Source organism: Lemur catta, chromosome 9, assembly GCF_020740605.2.
Source record: "Lemur catta isolate mLemCat1 chromosome 9, mLemCat1.pri, whole genome shotgun sequence".
Taxonomy (NCBI): domain Eukaryota; kingdom Metazoa; phylum Chordata; class Mammalia; order Primates; family Lemuridae; genus Lemur; species Lemur catta.
Window position 1 is genome coordinate 50,227,050 of NC_059136.1, and position 18,524 is coordinate 50,245,573.

The following is an 18,524-nucleotide window of genomic DNA, read 5'->3' on the forward strand; positions in this document are numbered from 1 at the left end:
TCAATCTAAAATCCACTCAGCCTTTCCCCCTCTAGATTCAAATCCTTATAGTTTTGGTCTTCTCGGGCAACATCCTCACTCTTTTTTCACCATTTTAGTTTCCCTATTTTAAACGAAATCTTCTATTTTCATTTTTATTCTCCCAAAATTATTTTTATCTGGCTCAATTTTTTTTCTAGGTAAATTGTACAATTATAATTGGATTCATCTAGAAGTTTTTCTGGTTCCTATCAAATTCTTTACTTTTAATTTTAATTTTTAATTATTATGGTGCATAATAGTTGTATATATTTATGGGGTACATGCGATGTTTTGATAAGGCAGACAGTGTGTAATAATCAAATCAGGGTAATTGGGGTATCCATCACCTGAAGTATTTATTTTTTCTTTGCATTAGGAACATTCCAATTCCACTCTTTTAGTTTTGCTTTTAATCAGTGTAGCCTCAGGCTTCTCCTGTTGCATCTTATAATTCTTGGACGCGATATTGAGAATTTTATAGTTTGTCCAGAGTAAGCCATTACAGATTTGTGGGGGAACAGATCCATGCTCTCTGTGTGTTTCCAGAATCTTCTTGATAATACTCAGCAATTCAGGTCTTTTCTTGCTCCGCTCACTGTGGAATACAGACCTCCCTTTTATTTGTCGTAAGTAAAAGTAGTACCAGACTCAGAATAAATACTCAATAAACATTTGCTTAGTGAGAAATAACGTGGACATTAATGTCAAATAGTAATGTCAAAAATATTTGTTAATCCTGTCAAGTGAGTAGAAAACATTATTAGTTAATAGATGTGTTTGTTTTTATTTACATATTGCTTTTTAACTTATTTTTAGTTTCTGTATTTTCTTGTTAATCACTTTGTTGTTTGCTTTAGATTTAAATTTAATATTTTCCTATATGTGAATAGATAATAATCTTATAAATAGTTAGACAGGCTACTCACACTATACTTGGAAATATATCCTCCTGTGAGCCATAGAAAATAAACCTTAGCATTAAAAAATGGCCAGTGTGAGTATTAAGATATCAGACAACAACCATGAACCCCAATTGGATTATCTGAGATGACAAAATACTAACATAGTTAAGTACATAGTTCAAAAAGTTTGTGATATACTTACCTCTCCAATATATGTAAATAATGAAATAAATTTTAAAATAACTTGTAACTTCTCAACATAGTACTGATGGAATCCTTTTATTAAAACTGTAAGGCAAAGAATTTAAAGAACTTATAAATAACTGTGGAACAACTTCCTTCGTGGCTAACAAGAAAAAGGGCTTTTACTTTTTGATTTCCAGTCAAAAAATATCGTTCTGGTTTTATTTTAAATTTTAAATTAATGTGGAAAGATGTATTTTTATGGATTTCTTTTTCTTTTTTTTTTTTAATTTCAGCTCTTCATGGGGGTACAAAAGCTCAGGTTATATACATTGTCTGTGTCCCGCCCATTCCCCTGAGTCAGAGCCTCAAGCGTGTCCGTTCCCCAAACAGTGCGCCTGGCACTCACCATGTAGTCATACCTCCATCCCCTCCCCCCCCAACCTCCCCGAGTCAGCATTTCTTATTAAAATAAACCAAGCCAAATGTATACTGTCAGAAGTTGGCTCAGCATTAGGTACAGTTTAGAGTCATTTCATCAGAGCTGTTTAGCTAATTGCTGCTTGAATCATAAACATTAAGGTTGATAAAAACCAAATTTTTTGTCCTTTTCCATGCAATATTTATATTTTCACATGACAAATTTACTTAAGATCTTATCAATATATTTTTTTAAAAAACTGACTTGAGCCATAATTTTATAAAAATACCCAACTCTATTTCTAAAACTAACTAATAATGGTTAAATATATATTTCTTCCCTTCTCATCCTGACAGTTCACTAGATGGCACCTATTTACAGGGAACTGCAAAAGAGCTATTCTATTTGGAAAAAGAAAAAAAAACTTAAGTGGAAAAATAGGAGCAGAAGGGAACAATTGAAGGGTTCTTGGTGTGGGGAGAGTTTTAAATGACAAGCAGAATTGAAGAGCTCCTTTGAATGCGATGATGGGACTGTGGAGAGTAAAATGTTCTCCACGTACAAAAGAAAAAATTCAAATTGGGCCAACATGAAATATAATGCTGCTTTTGTCAATAGCATCACGGGCTCCTCAGTGAAAAGGGACAATGTAAATAGACAGTGAAATGCAACAAAGAGGCATCAGCTTTGAAAAATCTCTAGCCCTGCAACACTGGAGAGCTTCAATTTGGTAATCATAAATAGATTATCAAACTGTAATCTATTGGTAGGTGCTGAGGCAAACAAGAGGCAGCAGATTGTCAAGTTTTTTGTTGTTGCCTACGTAATGGCTAAGTTGGCAACTCCCTTTGCTAATTTTCTCACATTACCACAATAGAAGCCCATCACGGAGTGGATGTGGGGCTAGACTACCTTTCTGAGAATAAATGTAAGCTCAGCCACGTGACTGGAAAAGTCATCACACATGATCTAAGGGTCATTTTTCAGCAAGCCCAGTCCTTTTCTATCCTTGTTGGAAAACCCAAGTGTCTTAAAACACAAGTGCTATCCAAGCAGGTGAATGCAGAAAGTTTTAAGAATATAATTCTTAATATAATCTCAGAGTTTGGGGTGATTGTAAATAACAAACATATTGATTTGATGGGTGAGACCATTGGCTCTAATATCCAAATGCAAAGAGAAATTTTTGACCCACTCAAGCAAAAAATGTCCTCCCTAATTTCAATACCTTGCTTTAATCATCCTTTAGAGAGCTAGACACTATGAAGACATTTAAAGCACTTTGTTGACATTTTTTGCCTCGCTTATTTCTCTTTATAACTTAACTTAAATACCCCCTGCTTATCTTTGTGAATTGAAAACCTTAGAGTTTGCAGAAGAGGCTTTATGAACATAAAAGAAAGCAGATAGCATGCATTCATTGCAGCATAAAAACAGGGCAGGCAAAGCCCTTCTTCATATATTTCCTGAGTTAGTGCCTCAGCTTAAAAGCATGCTCAGTGAGAAAATCATAAAAGGCCTAAATATAAGAATCCAGAGCCACCTGAGGCTGCTAACTAGCCTAAAATTTGTCCTACACATTCTACTCCTCATTAGGACATTAGATCTACTCTCCAAAAGGTATTGTCTTCCAGAACAATAGTGTGACTGGCTTTTAGCCACATCACTTCTTGAGAAGTGCTATAGTACCCTCAAGGGTATCAAAAAAGGGACCTTTCATGGTCCATTCAGTGGTTTACTGGTGAATGAAGAAAGAAATACACAGGAAGCATCTTTCAGTGGATCCAACTAACCAAGGGATAGCATTGTGATAAAGAAATTTAGGGAAAGAGTCTTCATTTATACCAATGCTATTCAAAACTATGTGCATCACATTTGGGGCTCTTCATAAGAAGATGCATCCCAGTGTTTAAAATTATTGGATGTAAATAAATGACGAACAAATAAGCAGCCTTAGAAAAATATGGAGTCAAAGAATTTGAAATGTCTATTAATCCTTTTGAAAGGCTGCTACAATTAAATCCTGTGGCTGCTTCCCAGTTGGCTATTGAAGGGGATTGCTCAAAGGTTTCAGATTGAAAAGCGTCATGCGGCTCTCTAGGCAAGAAGTTTGGCAGTGGTGCTGAAAAACTACAAAGACAAATTCCCAAATATTTATCATATGATTTATATTCTGCAGTCACTTCCAGTTTCAACGGCAACAGTGGAAAGGAAAGGATGAAGTCAGGTTTCAGGAATAGAATGCTTGAGAAATGACTTGAATATCTAATGCACATTTCTACCAAAGGCCCAATGCCAGGAGCATATAACTACAGACCTGCTGTCAGCCTTTTCTTATTACAGCTCTCTAGAACAAACAAATTCCCTTTAGGCAAAAGACCAGCAGAAAACTGTAGTTTTGAAGGAGAACTATATTCTTCCTGGTTTAAAAAAAAATTAGAATTTTCTGTTCAAGCCACCTCTGTAAATTATCTCACTGTAGTTTTAAATTATGGAGAAGTGACTGATCTATAGTAAAGTGTAATAATAGAGCTACTATGGCAAAATTAAGTGAAGAAATGAGTACATTTTCTACCATTAAGGAATTGTTGTATATCCACTTAATTTTTAATGTCTATAAAAATAGCAGTGCTCTGTGGAAAAGGAATTCAAGGGATTTATTTAGCCAAGGGGGCAAAGAGATGCTTAATTTTCATTTGACCACATTTCTTAATTATAAAGAAAAAAATACATTTGTTCTTTATTAATAAATAGGATTCTTTTGTCATGTTTTATGTGTTTTTATGTTTAGTGTATCTTAAAATATAGTTTACACTAGAAAGAGTATGTCTATATTAATATTAAAGTCGTGCACTAATCTTATGTGTTAAAATAATCATATTTTACTTTATTATTTAAAAATTGTCCAGAATGATGCAGTATGGCTTAGTATTTTGATACAGTTTATCATTCTACCTTTATTCTCCATGGCCATTATAAAAATCCAAAAACTGCTTAGTCCAAAATAAGATATCACACCTATCTGTACTACCAAGGCAAACTACTTAAATCTCTCGCAACATTTACTGGAGTGCTGGGGACATAGCAAGGGCTCAATTAATATTTGTTAAATAAATAAAATCACTTATTTATAAGAAGTCTTAAATTCAAGAGATAGGATTTGCAGTCAGTAAAAAGTACAACTCTGTAAACCAATTCTTAGGTGAGCATTAGGGAAACTGACCAATTATTGTTTGCTTCATCTCCATCGTGTTTTGCAATGAATAATCTTCATATCTTAAGATAATATTTTTGAGATATACATTTTGCATAATTAAAAGCCAGAAATGAAGAACAGAAGATTCTTAATTCTATATTTATTCCCCATTGTCAACATTCCATATCCATTCCTATAGAGGTATTTCTGAATTCAGAACTCTGTGGACAAGACTACTGACATTAGTGGAGGTAGAAAAAAAATTAGTAATTTATATGAAAAAATTCCAGGTGTTTGCTACAGGAAATACAAACACATTGGTTTTAACAAACTCATATTTCTATACTTAATATCTCAAGCATTAGGAAATTGGCTGCTCTCAAAGTGGATTTATAGTGTGAGGTTTCCTAATTATTCTCTTGCCCAAGTAACTATTATTTTTCCAAGTTTCCAAACAGATCTACCTAAATCATATATACATTTGAAAATGCTGCATTAGCCTACGTTTATTGTAACAAATAAAAATATAGCAAAAACCCCATGAATATCTAAAAATACAAATGCAAGTGTCTTTTATAAAATAAATCCTGGTCTAGAATTGTTTTCTATTTTAACACTAAAAGTCAAATAAGTGATAGGAAAAAATGAGTAAAAACTATAACAAGGAATCATGGGAATACTTTTTCAAAGAGTATTCTTTGAATTCTGACTCAAGAGAAATGAGTCCGTTAAAATAATGAAGCTAAGATTAATATTTTATAACACATAACGTAAAATGTATGTATTTTCTTTGGCAGAAGCTTTTCAAGTTATACCAATTGGGAAGTCATTATTTCACTTGGTCACTTAAAAATTCTTTTAAATTGCTATTCAAGTCATGGTACAAGCCCAAAAGCAAACAGGACGGCTTCTATGCTCATGTCTTTAATGTGGCTTTATCTTTCCATCCTACTATACACCCATATAGTTCCAGCAGAAAGCATTTCCAAAGCCAGAAATCATTCTCTCCTATTTCACATTCAAGACAGGAGTAAATTCTGTGACCCTAACAAATCAAATTATCCAGTGAATATATCTGAAGGGCAAAAGGAACTGGACAGTTGTGGGAAGTGGTGGCTGGAGATTGGAAGGAGTGCTCTAGGTAGAGAGAATATTTGTGAGAGTCAAAGGTGGAATTCAGGGATTGTATCATGAGGGCTCTTGTAAGCCATATATTAGTGTGTGAACTTTATCTTGAGAACAATGGTGAGAATTGAAAAGTTTCATTTGGGGCTAGGGGAGGTGTGGTGGGGTGGAGATGACCAGATCTGTACTTTTAAGAGATCATCCTGGCTATTTTTTTTAAATGAACTAAAGAGGGAAAGTCTGGAGGCCAGGTTAGAAGTTCAGGCAGGAAGAGGTAGTAGAGAAATGAATACATTTTAAAAATAATTAGGGAGTAGAACACATAGGACTTAGGTTCCAATTCATTGTAAAGGTGAAGGGGACACAGGAGAGTTGAGAATGTCACCCAGGTTCCAAGGTCTGCATGAGGATACCATTTATTAACCTAGGGAACACAAGTAAAATCAGCTTCTAAAGGAAGTATGATGAATTCGATTTGGAATATAGTGAGTTTGTGGATGTAAAAGTCAAAATACCCAGCTGGGTTATGAAATAATCATGGAATAGAGATGTGCATTTATAGAAGATCTGCCTATAATTGAAGCATTTGGAAAGAAAGATATTGCCTAGGGAAGGAAGATAGCAGGAAACATAAAAGGGTTAGGTCTTGAAAGTGAGCAGTACCAGCATTTAAAGAACAGGCTGAAAGGATAACGAGAAGTAGGAGGAAACTAGGAGGATAGTGCTACAGAAAAATGTGGTTTTTAAAATGTGGGAGTGTTGATGCCAAAGGCTGGTGGGAAGTCACAATTAGGATAAACACTGGCCATCAGATTAAACCAAAGGGAGGTAATTCGTGACCTTGGGCAAGAGCTATTTGGTAGAATGGTGGGGACATAAGTGAAGTGGATTGGGTCAAGGGGCAGGGAGGGTGTGAGACATATGATATAGACAACTAACTCTTTTTCAGAAGTTTGGTAATGAACGGGGAGAAACAATCAGGTAGTATTATACTAGAAAGATATGAGAGGATCATTTATTTCATCAGGAAAGATTTTAGCATGTTTGAATGATGTGAAAAGTTCAGTAGAAAGGTAAATTAAAGTTATTTAAAAAAAGAATAATAGCTAATAATAGCAGCTAACGTCCATTGAGCGCTTGGTGTGTACTGGCATTCTTCCATGTTCTTTGTGTGTATTAACTCCTCTGATGCTCTAAATAATCCTGTGAGGTAGGTACCAGGATTATGCCATTTTACGTATAAAAACTAAAAATCTAGAGAGTTAGAAGGACTAACTGATAGGATACCACAGAGGTTGAAAAGGATGCAATCCAAAGTTCAGGTAAAGGAATTACCCTTGCATATGAAAAAACACAACATCCATTTTAAAAGACCAGAAATAGGAAGGATGGGGTTGGTTTCTATGTTTGGAGGCAGGAGATTGAGAGTTCTCTTGATATCTTCTATGTTGTCTGCCAGTCCAGAGATAAGGGCATCTGCACAGCATGAGTGTAGAAATGGCAGACGAGTAGGTTTGAAGTATGGAGAAGGTTTAAGATAGACCCTGTGGAGAATAGGAGAGAACGCTGACTAGAGAGCGTAAAATGATTGCCAGGCAGCACTGAGGCCCACTACAGTGGGAAGGCAAGACCAACCAATGTCATTCATCTGCGGGGTTGTGGGGTTTTCCCTCTGTGCTCAGCTTCACGTCAGAGGCGAGGTAGTGCTGTTAGTACTATCTGGAAAGTTCCAGGTGTCTGGGCATTGAATCCACCACGGAGACACACAAGACCTTAGAGGCAAACCAAACAAGTAGGGGGTATAGGGAAAGGCAGGAAAAATAAGGCGTGTGGATCCATTGGATGGGCACTTATGTGCATCTTCTTCAAAAGTAAAGTATAATTATACCTAATTATTCAAGTAGATGGGGAATGGATTGTGTCTAAAGATTTAAAACAATAGACCTCAGCGAGAGGGTATATGAGTACAGAGTATATCTCTGTACTTTGATTAATTTTTCTGTAAATTCAAAATTGCTCAAAAAATATAGCCTATTAATTTTTAACAAATACAATAGATACTTGGAAAAAGATCATGTAGGGAACATCTGAATATCATTCACCATTATTGTTTTAGGAGGATTTACCTGATCATTCAGCTAAAATTGAGGAAGGACAGGAGAAAGGAGGAGGGAACAAGAAACCTACTGCTGAATCCCATTTGTACGAGGCACTATACCGGGCTTATTAAAAATGTTATAGAATTTAATCCTGGAAATAGGCTTATAAAGTAGAACCACATATGTATTTTACAAATAAGAATACAAAAAATACAAAATGATGTTACCTAACTTGTCTAAAGTGGTTCAGCAGGCGAGCAGAGGAAAAGTTTGGAACCACTGTCTATCGAAGCATCTGCTCATTGTCCCACACCCACTGCATAATGACTCTGTTCATTGACATTAAGTTATGTGTAGCCTTATATTGTTTTAAGTTTTCTGAAATAGTACTGAAAGTTTGAATAAAGGCACTATTAAACTTCGCTATGTTGCAAACCAATGGAGTTTACCTGTCAAAAGAAAAATTCACTAACAAGCCAATAGGTGGCAGTATAACACGGTGTTCTCAAAATTTTAAGTCCTATGGCTAATTAACAATACTGATTGAGGCACCAGGTACTGGGTACTGTGCTTGATGCTGTGTTAGGTGATCAAGAGTTGAGACAACCCTTTCTTCCAGAAGGTTACAGCCAGACAGTAAAGATTCAAAGGGAAACCCAAAGCTGCTTCTCTCTGCACCAATCCACTGGGGCATGTAGGGTGGCAAAACTCTCTCAAAAGCAGAAAGAAAAAGAGGGGGAGAGAAGGAGAGAAAGGGGGAGAGGAGAGAGTTGAAGAAGAAAGAGGATGGGAGGAGAGGGAGGAGGGCAAAGAAGGAGGAAGAGTCGGAGGGAGAGATTAAGAAAAAGGAATTCGTAAGAAGCCAAGATTATAATAGGACATATTCATCCTTTAAAATTCATCTCAAAACTCATGCCTAGAAGCCTCAGGCCTCAGTCTAATTCAGACACCTTCTGGGTATCTATTTGTCATGATGCTAAAACACTGAATAGTGCAACAGCTGATGGTCATGTCCACACCTTTATTAGATTTCGAGACACTTGAGGACAGGAAACTGCTCATCTTTGAACACTCTGGAACCCTGGCAGAGCTGGTGCCTGGCTCAGAATAGAAACAAAATGAAGCTGATGGATGAATGAATAGGATGAATAAATGATAGGTGTCTGGCCTTGCATCATGCCTTCTACTCTAACAATTTTTATCTACCTTTGGGAGGAAAAGTCCTGTGAACATCTTTTCTAGTGAGAAATTCAATTTCCTTCTTTATATGGCACACATAAGTCATCTAGGAGAAATTTATTTCCTTTTAGTAAAATCAAAATAAAAATTTTCAGGATGAGGAGAATATAAAACAAGCAAACAGGAGGTAGCAATGGTGGTTGGAATCGTTTGATCCTGAGGAAGAAAGGATATCTATTAATCTCCATGTGCCAGACATTAATGCTAGGCTTTGTGAGTATTCTTGTCTAATCCTTATAACAGTATCATGAACTAAATACTGTTATTAAGTCCATTTATATGTGTGAAAATGAGGCTCAGAGAAGTTAATTTACCCAAAGACACTGACTAGTACAACCGGTTCTTACTACATGCTAAGTCCTAGAGGGATTAAACTACTTGCCTAAGGTAACACTGCCAAAGGCAAAAAGGACTCAATCTAGGCCTATGAGACTCGAGAATTCATGTCATTTATTAAATTATATTCTCTCAACACAGTCTCTTTGCAGACTTATGACACTCATTTCACTTTTCTGCTCTTCCCTGAGTGAGCATTGCATTTTGGCAAGTCAGTAGCTGGCCTTCTAAATAGAAAGGGACACAGGTGTTTTTCTACCAGCCTCTAACTTGAAGTCATTTCTTTAGCCTTAGCTTTGCTAATTCCCCACCAGAAACTCTTCCTGAAGCTTCAGATTGGTCAAGTTGCCACCAGGACCAGGGATCTGGGAAGCCACCCTGGAGCTTCCAAACTTCCAGCAGTACCTCAGCTGTTTGTCAACAGAGATAAGGAGGCCTGAGATCCCTGAATCTCAGATTAGTGCCCAGTAATCAGAGGAAAGACAGAGGTAACTTTGTGGGAAAACAATGGGCATTGGAGCCTACCATTGTCATCTGGAAATAGCCAGATGTGAGGGCATCAAGGGACCCAAAATGCCATATGTCACTTAGAATTTTATTCTCATTTTAACAGTGCTGTTTTTTATGCACAGTAGATAAGCCTAAAAACAAATACACAAAAATGCTAACAGAAGTAATGTGGATACTTGATGTTAGGGCAATGAGATGAAGAATAATTTTTTTCTCTTATTTTCTAAAATTTTCATGATGTGGTTTTAGTACCTTTAAAAAGAAAATACTAAAGTTATGTTTTTTAAAAAGTTTTTTTCTCTTCAATCAAGCATAAGTAACTAAAGAAGACAATGGACAGATGAAACAACATAGGCCAGATTCCCAAATTCTAGATTTATTTTCCTACAAATTTTTCTGCAGTGGATTAGAGAAGAGCTAGGAGTACACAGCAAGAGCTAAACTTACGAGGTCACAAGATATCAGGTGTAAAGGAAAATGGTTCACAGGAATAACCTAAGGGATGTTAATAAAGCAACAATCAAAACAAACTGTCTTCAGCTCTATAACTGCAGAGGGAACTCAACGTCCACTTACAGCCCTGCTCCTCCCGTGTGCTCCTGTAGCTGCCATCACAGCAGTTGGCCTCTAGGGGCGCTCAGCTTTTGCAATAATATTCTTGTTTTGCGTTGACAATCTCAACATCCTCCTCTTCCCACTCCCTCGCTCATTTTTTAGCAAATATAAAGGCACAATAATTTTTTAAATGATTTTTACTAGGAAGTGGAAGGGAAAACAAGTGTAAAATCGTGGAAATAAATGATGTTATAGTGAACAGATTATTTTGAAAGTAACTCAAATCTAGCCATAGATCTGCTTTCTGGGAACCCAGATTATTAATTTCTTTTCTGAGCCTAGACCACTCTGGATGCTAACGGAATCCCTGAGAGCCTCTGATCCGTGGTGCCTTCTCTGTACTTGCCATGCCTGAGAAGCATCTTGGCCTCCACTCCTCACATTCTCTCTACAGAGCCCCCCTACAGGGTTCAGGCAACTTTCAACTGCTTTTCTCACACCTGGTCTGTTGGGGAAGTAAGGTGCTTCTCTATGGGGCCCAGAATTCAAATCTGGATTTAGGCCTTCCTGTGCCTACCTTATAGATAACTTCCTTTGCCCTTTCTGTAACTCTGTGAGAGCAACAGATTGTCCCATCTCGTGAAACATGTCATTAGGTAAATGTAAGTTTCTTCTACTGGATGGCAACCTTTATGTTTATACTTTCCAGAGCATTTTAATTTCAGTGATTCTAATTCATTGTCCCAATAAGTATATACCTACTTGTCCAACCGTGTGTCCCCATTTTGCTTAATATAATCACTGTACCTATGTTTTTGACTAGTATCTTACCCTATCCTCACAGATGGACAAAAGGCCACTAACAGCAGACAGCATTTTTCGGGGAGACTATCTTATGTCTGTTCCATCACCAGGCAAGCAGAGGACTATATCTTTACCATCCTTCAAAGCTCCCAGACTCCAACCTCTGCCTCTTCACCTGGGCTTGGCCTTAATTCCTGTTCTTCACTGAGAGATGCCTCTGACAAATATTCATTTGCTGAGGAGAGATAATTGACATACTCTGAACCCAGGGAATGTTTGAGCTGGCCCTGCCTCAGGTTACCCACTGCCCTCACTACCCCAAGTACCCTCTGGGCCTCCTCCTCAGGGAGTGATCTTGCATAATCCTAGTCATTACAGTTTTACAACATTAAAATACTTTAACCATATAGCAACAATAACGCACATACGATAAGAGGAGGGTTGATCACTCTCTCACAGGCTTTTATGGGAAAACAGGCAGCTTTCTCCCTGATAAGAAAAATATGGGTCTCCACCCCCCCACAAAAAAAAAAATCCCAGGATGCCCCAGAATGCAGTTTCTTTTCCACATGACGTGTTCTGAAGCACGTCAGCTGCTCCTTGTTGCTGTGCAGATCACCCAACATCGGGTCACTGAGAGAGACAGCAGCGCTTGCTCGCACAGCTGATAGGATTAGGAGATGGTGCTTTGTCAGCCCTGATTGAGTCCAAGAAAGCAAACACAGGTGAGGTGTCAGGAAGAGTGGATGTGGGGACCGTGATGTGTCTTGGCTGGATGGTGCAGATGTTTTCTCTTCGGCAGTGTATTTATATTGTCGTTTCTGTGAAGTTTGCAGTCTGGGGGTGGTGGGGGGAGGTTCCTATCAATAAAAACCTGTCCTTTATCACTTATCTGATTTCAAGGATTGGCCACATAAACCTCACAGGATTTTTGTGAGGTTTGAATAAGATTATATATGTGAAAGAGCTCTGAAAATATAAAGTTTTGTGCATAGGGGAGGAATGAATTATTTAATTACAAATTTAACATAAACAACCAAATAATTTATCCCAGCTTTGGGGCATATTTATATAAAGACATTCCTTTCCCCCCATCTCCTCTGTTTCTTGCCAGACCTAGACAAGTATATTATTTATAATCTTTAAGCATTCAATCCTAAAGCTGTTGATGTTTTCTAAAAGCCAGCAATACATTCATTTTTAAGGGAAAAGCTACAAAAGTACAAAACAAGGCAATAAAATAAGTATTTAAGTAGAAAAATGAAAATAATGCATAAGAATATTTTAAAGCAGATGAAAGATGACTATTTTATGCTGTATTAGGTTATATGTCTTTGATGGTATAATCCAAATGTTATGAGACATTTCTCCTAATGACATGAGAAACAATTGAATGAAATTAAAGGCAGCATAGATATCATTTGTAAAACTTGCCTTTTAGAACAGCAGAAAAACAGGCTTGGGTTCCAAAAGTACAGAGCTAAGAGGCATCTGAACACTAAATCATCAGCCTTTCCCGTGGCAAGGTTGCTATGGTGACAACAAGGCTACTGCACAAGCCTCACAGTGCCTGCTCTTCTGCAGTAAAAGCTGTCACTGAACATACGTTGGATTTTTTAGGCACACACCCCATCATCAAATACAAAGACATATTAGAGGCAGCTTTGTCTGAGTCATTTACAAAACAAGTTTTATCTATGTTCTTGATCCTGTACTGATGACTCCCTTACGAGGTTATAGAACTCATTCGTTAATGCATTCATTCATTTGTATTGGTGCCTACTGTGTGACAGGAGTTGTACTAGGCTCTGCCTACAATCCTTGGTGAACACAAACAAGTAAATGGGGAATTCTGACATGATCATAACAGCTCTCCTGGGGGTAAATACAAGTGTCCTGGAAGTATCAGGGGAGGTTTACTGGAGGAAGCTTTTTTAAAATGAAACTTAATATATCTTTAGGAGTTGAGGAAGATGGGTGAATGGGGAATAAGACATGCTGTAGGCAGAGGGACCAGCATGTGCAATAGTTTAGAGGAAAAAGAGAACAGGAAACCTCCAGAGACCTGTAAGTGCTACAGTTTGAGAAGTATTCATGTGTATGTGGGGGAGGGTGGCAGGTGAAGGGGGGGTTAGGGAGAGAAGGGAGTATCTATGGAAGAGGAGTAGCAAGAAATAAGACTGGAGAGGTAAACAAGGCAGCCAGATCAGGGAAGCTTTTGTGCATGAAGGAGTTTGAATATTACCTGGAGAACAACTGGGAAGTCATTAGCGAGTTTTAATGGAGAAGCGTGACTTGATTTAACCTTTCAGAAAGGCCTTGTGGAAAAATTGGAAAAACTAGTGAGAAAGGAATATGATGCAAGATTAGAAGACAACTTTAGTCAGACCACTATTGCAATAATCTAGGGTGACTGTGGTTTACACTCTAAATGAAGATAATGGAGATGAACAGTGGACAGAAGTAATCAGAGTAAAGACATTTATTAGCAAGGGAGCATGGACATCACTTGGTGGTTTATGCCATGGATGTGGTCAGGTGAGCGAGAGGAAGTCAAGAATGACTCTGAGGTTCTAACTTGGATAATTCAGTAGAGGGTGTTCTGTTAGTAGGTCCCATTCTTAGTTCTCAGTAGGAAACTCAGAAGCATATTTTGACTTTAATAGTTTGTTTCTATTTCACAGTATGTGGCCCCAGGCTTATAATTTTAGACATAATAGGTTGTAAGAATCCTCCCGGGCTATTACTTTCCTGAGGTCCACATTTGAGACAGCTGTGGGTGTAGAAAGTATGATTTAACCATCTCTTCTTCCCAAATAAAGAATCCTGAGATTACCAACCCCCCTGCTTAAAAGAGCTAAGTAGATGGAAAAGATTTATGGAGTAAGATCTCTTTTGGGGTTACAGGAAGAAGGCAAATTGATTCCACTAATCCTCTGACTTCAGGCTCTCTCTAGACTCACAACATACATTCCTAAACTTGAAAATTGAGCAGTCAGAGAATTGCTGTTTGGAGGGCAGGCAAATTGGGATGGTGGAGGTTCAAATCCAATTTTCAAGGATCACAGTCCTGCCATGTGGGAAAGTAGGGCATAAGGATCAGACTGTTCACCAGCCACACTGCTATTTAGGATATTCTCCAGTTCTGAACAGAGGGTATGTAAGTCATTATACATGCTGAAGTCCATCACCAGGTAAGATTAGCATGTGTAATAAATCAATGCCCCTGGCCCAGGGGATGATCCCTATTTTACATCCTCAGTTGGACAGGTTTTCGAGCTTTGTAAAACAGATTTGTCTGCATCACGAAAGCTTTTTCAGCCTGTCGTGTAAAATGCATCAGTAAATATTGAAAGGACCTCCTGGATCTGATTTAACTGCCCTTTGGAAAGTACTGTTCAATCAGCTGGTACAGCTGTTTTCTTTTCCTCATCTAATCCTCACAGCTGTCCTTGAGGTAGGTATTATTATCATCCCTCAATTTAACAAGGATAAACTTGACGTTCAGAAGGGACAAGAACTTTAGGCATAAAGGCACTCAGCTTGAAGGGACTGCAGTGCTGGCTGGAACTCGGTTTTCTGAGTTCAAGTGCGGCGCCCTTCCCCTCGCAGCGTGCCTGGGCTGATCCGGGCGCCCGGGCGGCTGCGGGGCAGAGCTGGGGGCAAGGCTGCTGTCGCCCCGCAGCGCCCGGCTTCCCGAGGGCGGAGAGCGCTCCTCCCCGTTCTTTCCTGCGGCGTGGCGCTGCGCTGCCAGCTGAAGGCCCTTCTGATGCAAACCGCCCAAGCAGAATCGGTTGCAGCCTGTGAGATCCCAGAACCAGTACGCTGTCAGTCCTGCAGCATTGGCTTGGCTGCGGGCCGGGAGGAGGGTGACCGCTCGCCACTGTCAGACGAGGTGACTATGGAGCGCCGTGTGTTGACTTAAAACCGACCGGCCAAGGAGGAGCCGCGAAGGGAAAACTTTCCTTCTTTCTCCATTTTGACTTTCAGAGATGTCGCAGCTTTTCTAAGTCTCTCCACCCAGCGCGCACCCCCTGCAAACCCTAGACCAAGTGTTATAAAAAGAGGGTGGGGGCGCCCCTGGGCTGCAAATGCCGCCAATGCCCGCCTGCCCCCGGCGGGTCGCGCAGGTGAGGGAGGTCGTGGGGAGGCGCCCCGGGAGCGGCCGCGGGGGTGGACACGGGCCGCCGGGGCACCACGTGTCCGGCCGGGGCGGGGCGGGGCGGGGCCGGGCGCGCCCCGGGAGTCGAGCGCGAACGGCGGCCGCGGCGGCGGCGCGTGGGACCCGCAGCAGCCGCCGCCCGCAGCCCGCAGCCCGCGCCGGCTCAGCGCAGTGTCCTCGCCCCTGCCCGCAGGTGCCTCCCCCTGGACGGCGGCCGCGGCGGCGCGAGGAGCCGGCGGGCAGCGGCGTGATGGGGCCCCTCCGCGAGAACAAGGTAAGGAGGGCTCGTCCTGCGGGCGCCGGAGGGAGAGGGCAGGGGGCCGGACGCGGGCCAGGTGCGGGCCGGAGGGCTGACGTTTGGAGTCGGGCGAAGAGGGAGAAGGAGGCAGTGGGGACGCGGGGAAGGCAGAGAGGCAGCGTGCTTCGGCGACGAGATCCAGGAGATGGGAAAGTGGTACCGGGGGAAAGAAGAGATTTCGGAGATTGACATAAGGATTAAAAAGATTGACTTTGGAGGGTTAATCCAATCTCCTGAAACTGGGGGGTTGGAGTGTAGATTGCAGTCGCTTCCCTGTGTGATGTGAATAAAAGGAATTTGATGTATTCGTGACCGAGACATAAGGACTCCAGCGTGTCAGTGACCCCGCGTTGGCTCGGGGCTGCAGTGTGTCCAGCGGAGGGGCTGACGTGTGCTGCCTGCTGGGGGACAGATGTGCGGGACAGATGCAGAGCCCGGGTGTGGTTTGCGGACCCTGGATAGGGCGGATGCCTGAGGGACCTCAGAAGTTCCCTAGGGCTGGGGTTTTCTTCTCAATTCCTGCTGTGTGTGAGCTGCCCAGAGGTGTTTACTTTGGCCGTGACCCCTCCTGGTAAGTCAGTGGTAATGAGCAGGAGGTCATGTTGTGAAATGGTGTCTGTTACCTAAGCAAGCCCAAGCCCTTTTTCAATTGCAGAGGTTAGAGCACTGGGATTTTTGCAAAAAGCTCCTCCTAGGAATCCATTTTAAGGCAGGCTAGTGGTGATGCTGAAAAGCACTCGATTTCCAGCTCGTTCTATTTCTAGATGACATGCAGTCTTGCCTAAGCATCTTTGCCTCTTTTAGCCTTAGTTTCCTCATCTGTAAATAGGGACATGAATGAATGTCCTCTCTGTGTTACAAGCTAACGTGTAAAGACCAAATGAGATAATGGTTGCAAAAACACTGTATACTTTGAAAAACATTGTCAAAATATTATTTTGTGTGCATTTTTAAAAAGGCATTTAATGCTGTATTTTTAAGGAGAAACAGAAAAATCTCTTCTCATGGGTGTCCTGTAAGGAAAACAAAAGCTAAACCTGATATAAAAGGTGGAGCCATCTTCCCGAGTATTGGATTTGTGTTTGCTTTTCTGTTGGCAACAAGCCTTGTGTACCAGGATATTAATGAATAATTAAGATCCTGTTCGGAAGAGGAGGGATTCTAAAGAGAAGTGTGTGTGATCTATCAGGAAAGAATTGCCCCAAGTATAGGGATCTACTTTATGAGGAGACAAGAAAACAGAAGTCAAATTGTCACAGCTAATTCAGGAAAAGCGAATGGAAGTCTAAAAGAAATCAAGTAATAAGCTGGAGGGTGTTGTGAGTAATAAAGAACCTTTGAGAGCTGAAAGCTTGAATGTGATAGAAAAAACCAGAGTGGGAAGGTGAGTCAGGAATCGCGTGGGGGAGTGGGGTGGCCTTCCAGCTAGTGGGTGAAGGAGTGTGTGTGTGTGTGTGTGTGTGTGTGTGTGTGTGTGTGTGTGTGTGTTCAGTAGATTAGAACGGTGAGCTCAGTGGAAGAGTTTTGAAACTCATTTCAGCAACTGCGATAAGAAGGACTATTCTGTGAAGATTGAATATTCAGACATGTGATTTCTTATAAACTGATCCTTGAAGGAGCAGGCAGGAGTTCAGAGGGGGAAACAAGTCTCCTTTTGTTTTCTTTTTGATGTCCAATTTTGAGAAGCAGCAGAGAGTGCAGCATCATGAGAAGGAGATTTCCCGAAGCCGAATTCCGCGATTGATTCTTCGGCCCCATCTGCCCCAGCAACAGCACAAAGTGTCCCCAGCCTCTGAGTCTCCCTTCTCTGAGGAAGAGAGCAGAGAATTCAACCCCAGCAGCTCTGGGCGCTCAGCGAGGACCATTAGCAGCAACAGCTTCTGCTCAGGTACAGTACCCCCCGGGAAGCCACCAGAGACATGCAATGTGTGCACTGTAAGCGCATTGTTAAGGGGCCTGGACTGGGCCCCCTATAGCCTAGAACTAGACTTCTACTATTAGGATGAGTTGTATAAAGTTGTACCTTTTTGGCCTACAAATACAGCAGTTTCATATGGTTCGACCCAGTGGAATTTCATACCTGTTTTCATATGTTATTCTGTTTTATAATTTAGAATGTAAAATCTAACTTTTTATTTTTATGATTGTTTAAATATGTGTTTGTCAAATCTAGAAAAAAATATTAGATTGAGTTTTGTACTAGCAACCTCTATAAGCTTGTGTACTTCTGATTGTGGGATTCCCCAAAGATGAAGGAACTCCTAACAAATGAGGCCAAAGTCAAGGAGAGTTCTATCCCAAGGCTGTCCTGGCCTTATAGTTTAGTAGGGAAGAACACAGGCTTTGTGACCTGCCAGGCCTAATCACAGGAAGGGCTAGAATCCCTGGCCCTTGCACCACTTACATACTGCATGACCTTGGGCTAGTTGCTTAACCTCCTTAAGCTTCAGTTGTTACTTCCATAAAATGGGATGTTAACACCTACCTTGTAGAGTTGCTGTGGAGTTAAATGAGCCCATGTCACCAAATGTACTCTTAGCACAGTGCCTGTCTTATAGAGAGGTGCTTAATAAAGAATGGTTCTTCATATGATTAACTATGGATGTCAGTTTTGGCACATGATTAAGGAAGTTTCCTTAAAGTTGTGAGTGTATTTGGTAAGGGCACACATTA

The 18,524-nt window shown here is 40.4% G+C and overlaps 1 protein-coding gene across 5 annotated transcripts in view; it reads left to right on the top strand.

Moving 5' to 3' along the window:
- Nucleotides 1–15,622: 15,622 nt before the first annotated feature.
- The window catches only part of SYBU (syntabulin), a 65,971-nt gene continuing 63,069 nt past the window's right edge, over nt 15,623–18,524 (top strand). The window contains exons 1-2 of one of the 5 annotated variants that reach the window (XM_045560421.1): nt 15,623–15,827; nt 17,538–17,739. In XM_045560421.1, coding sequence (XP_045416377.1) covers nt 15,804–15,827; nt 17,538–17,739 — 226 coding nt within the window. In that variant the 5' untranslated portion in view covers nt 15,623–15,803. Of the gene's footprint in view, nt 15,828–17,534; nt 17,740–18,524 lie in introns of all 5 variants that reach the window. The other 4 variants (XM_045560420.1, XM_045560422.1, XM_045560423.1 and 1 more) reach the window with 4 other exon arrangements.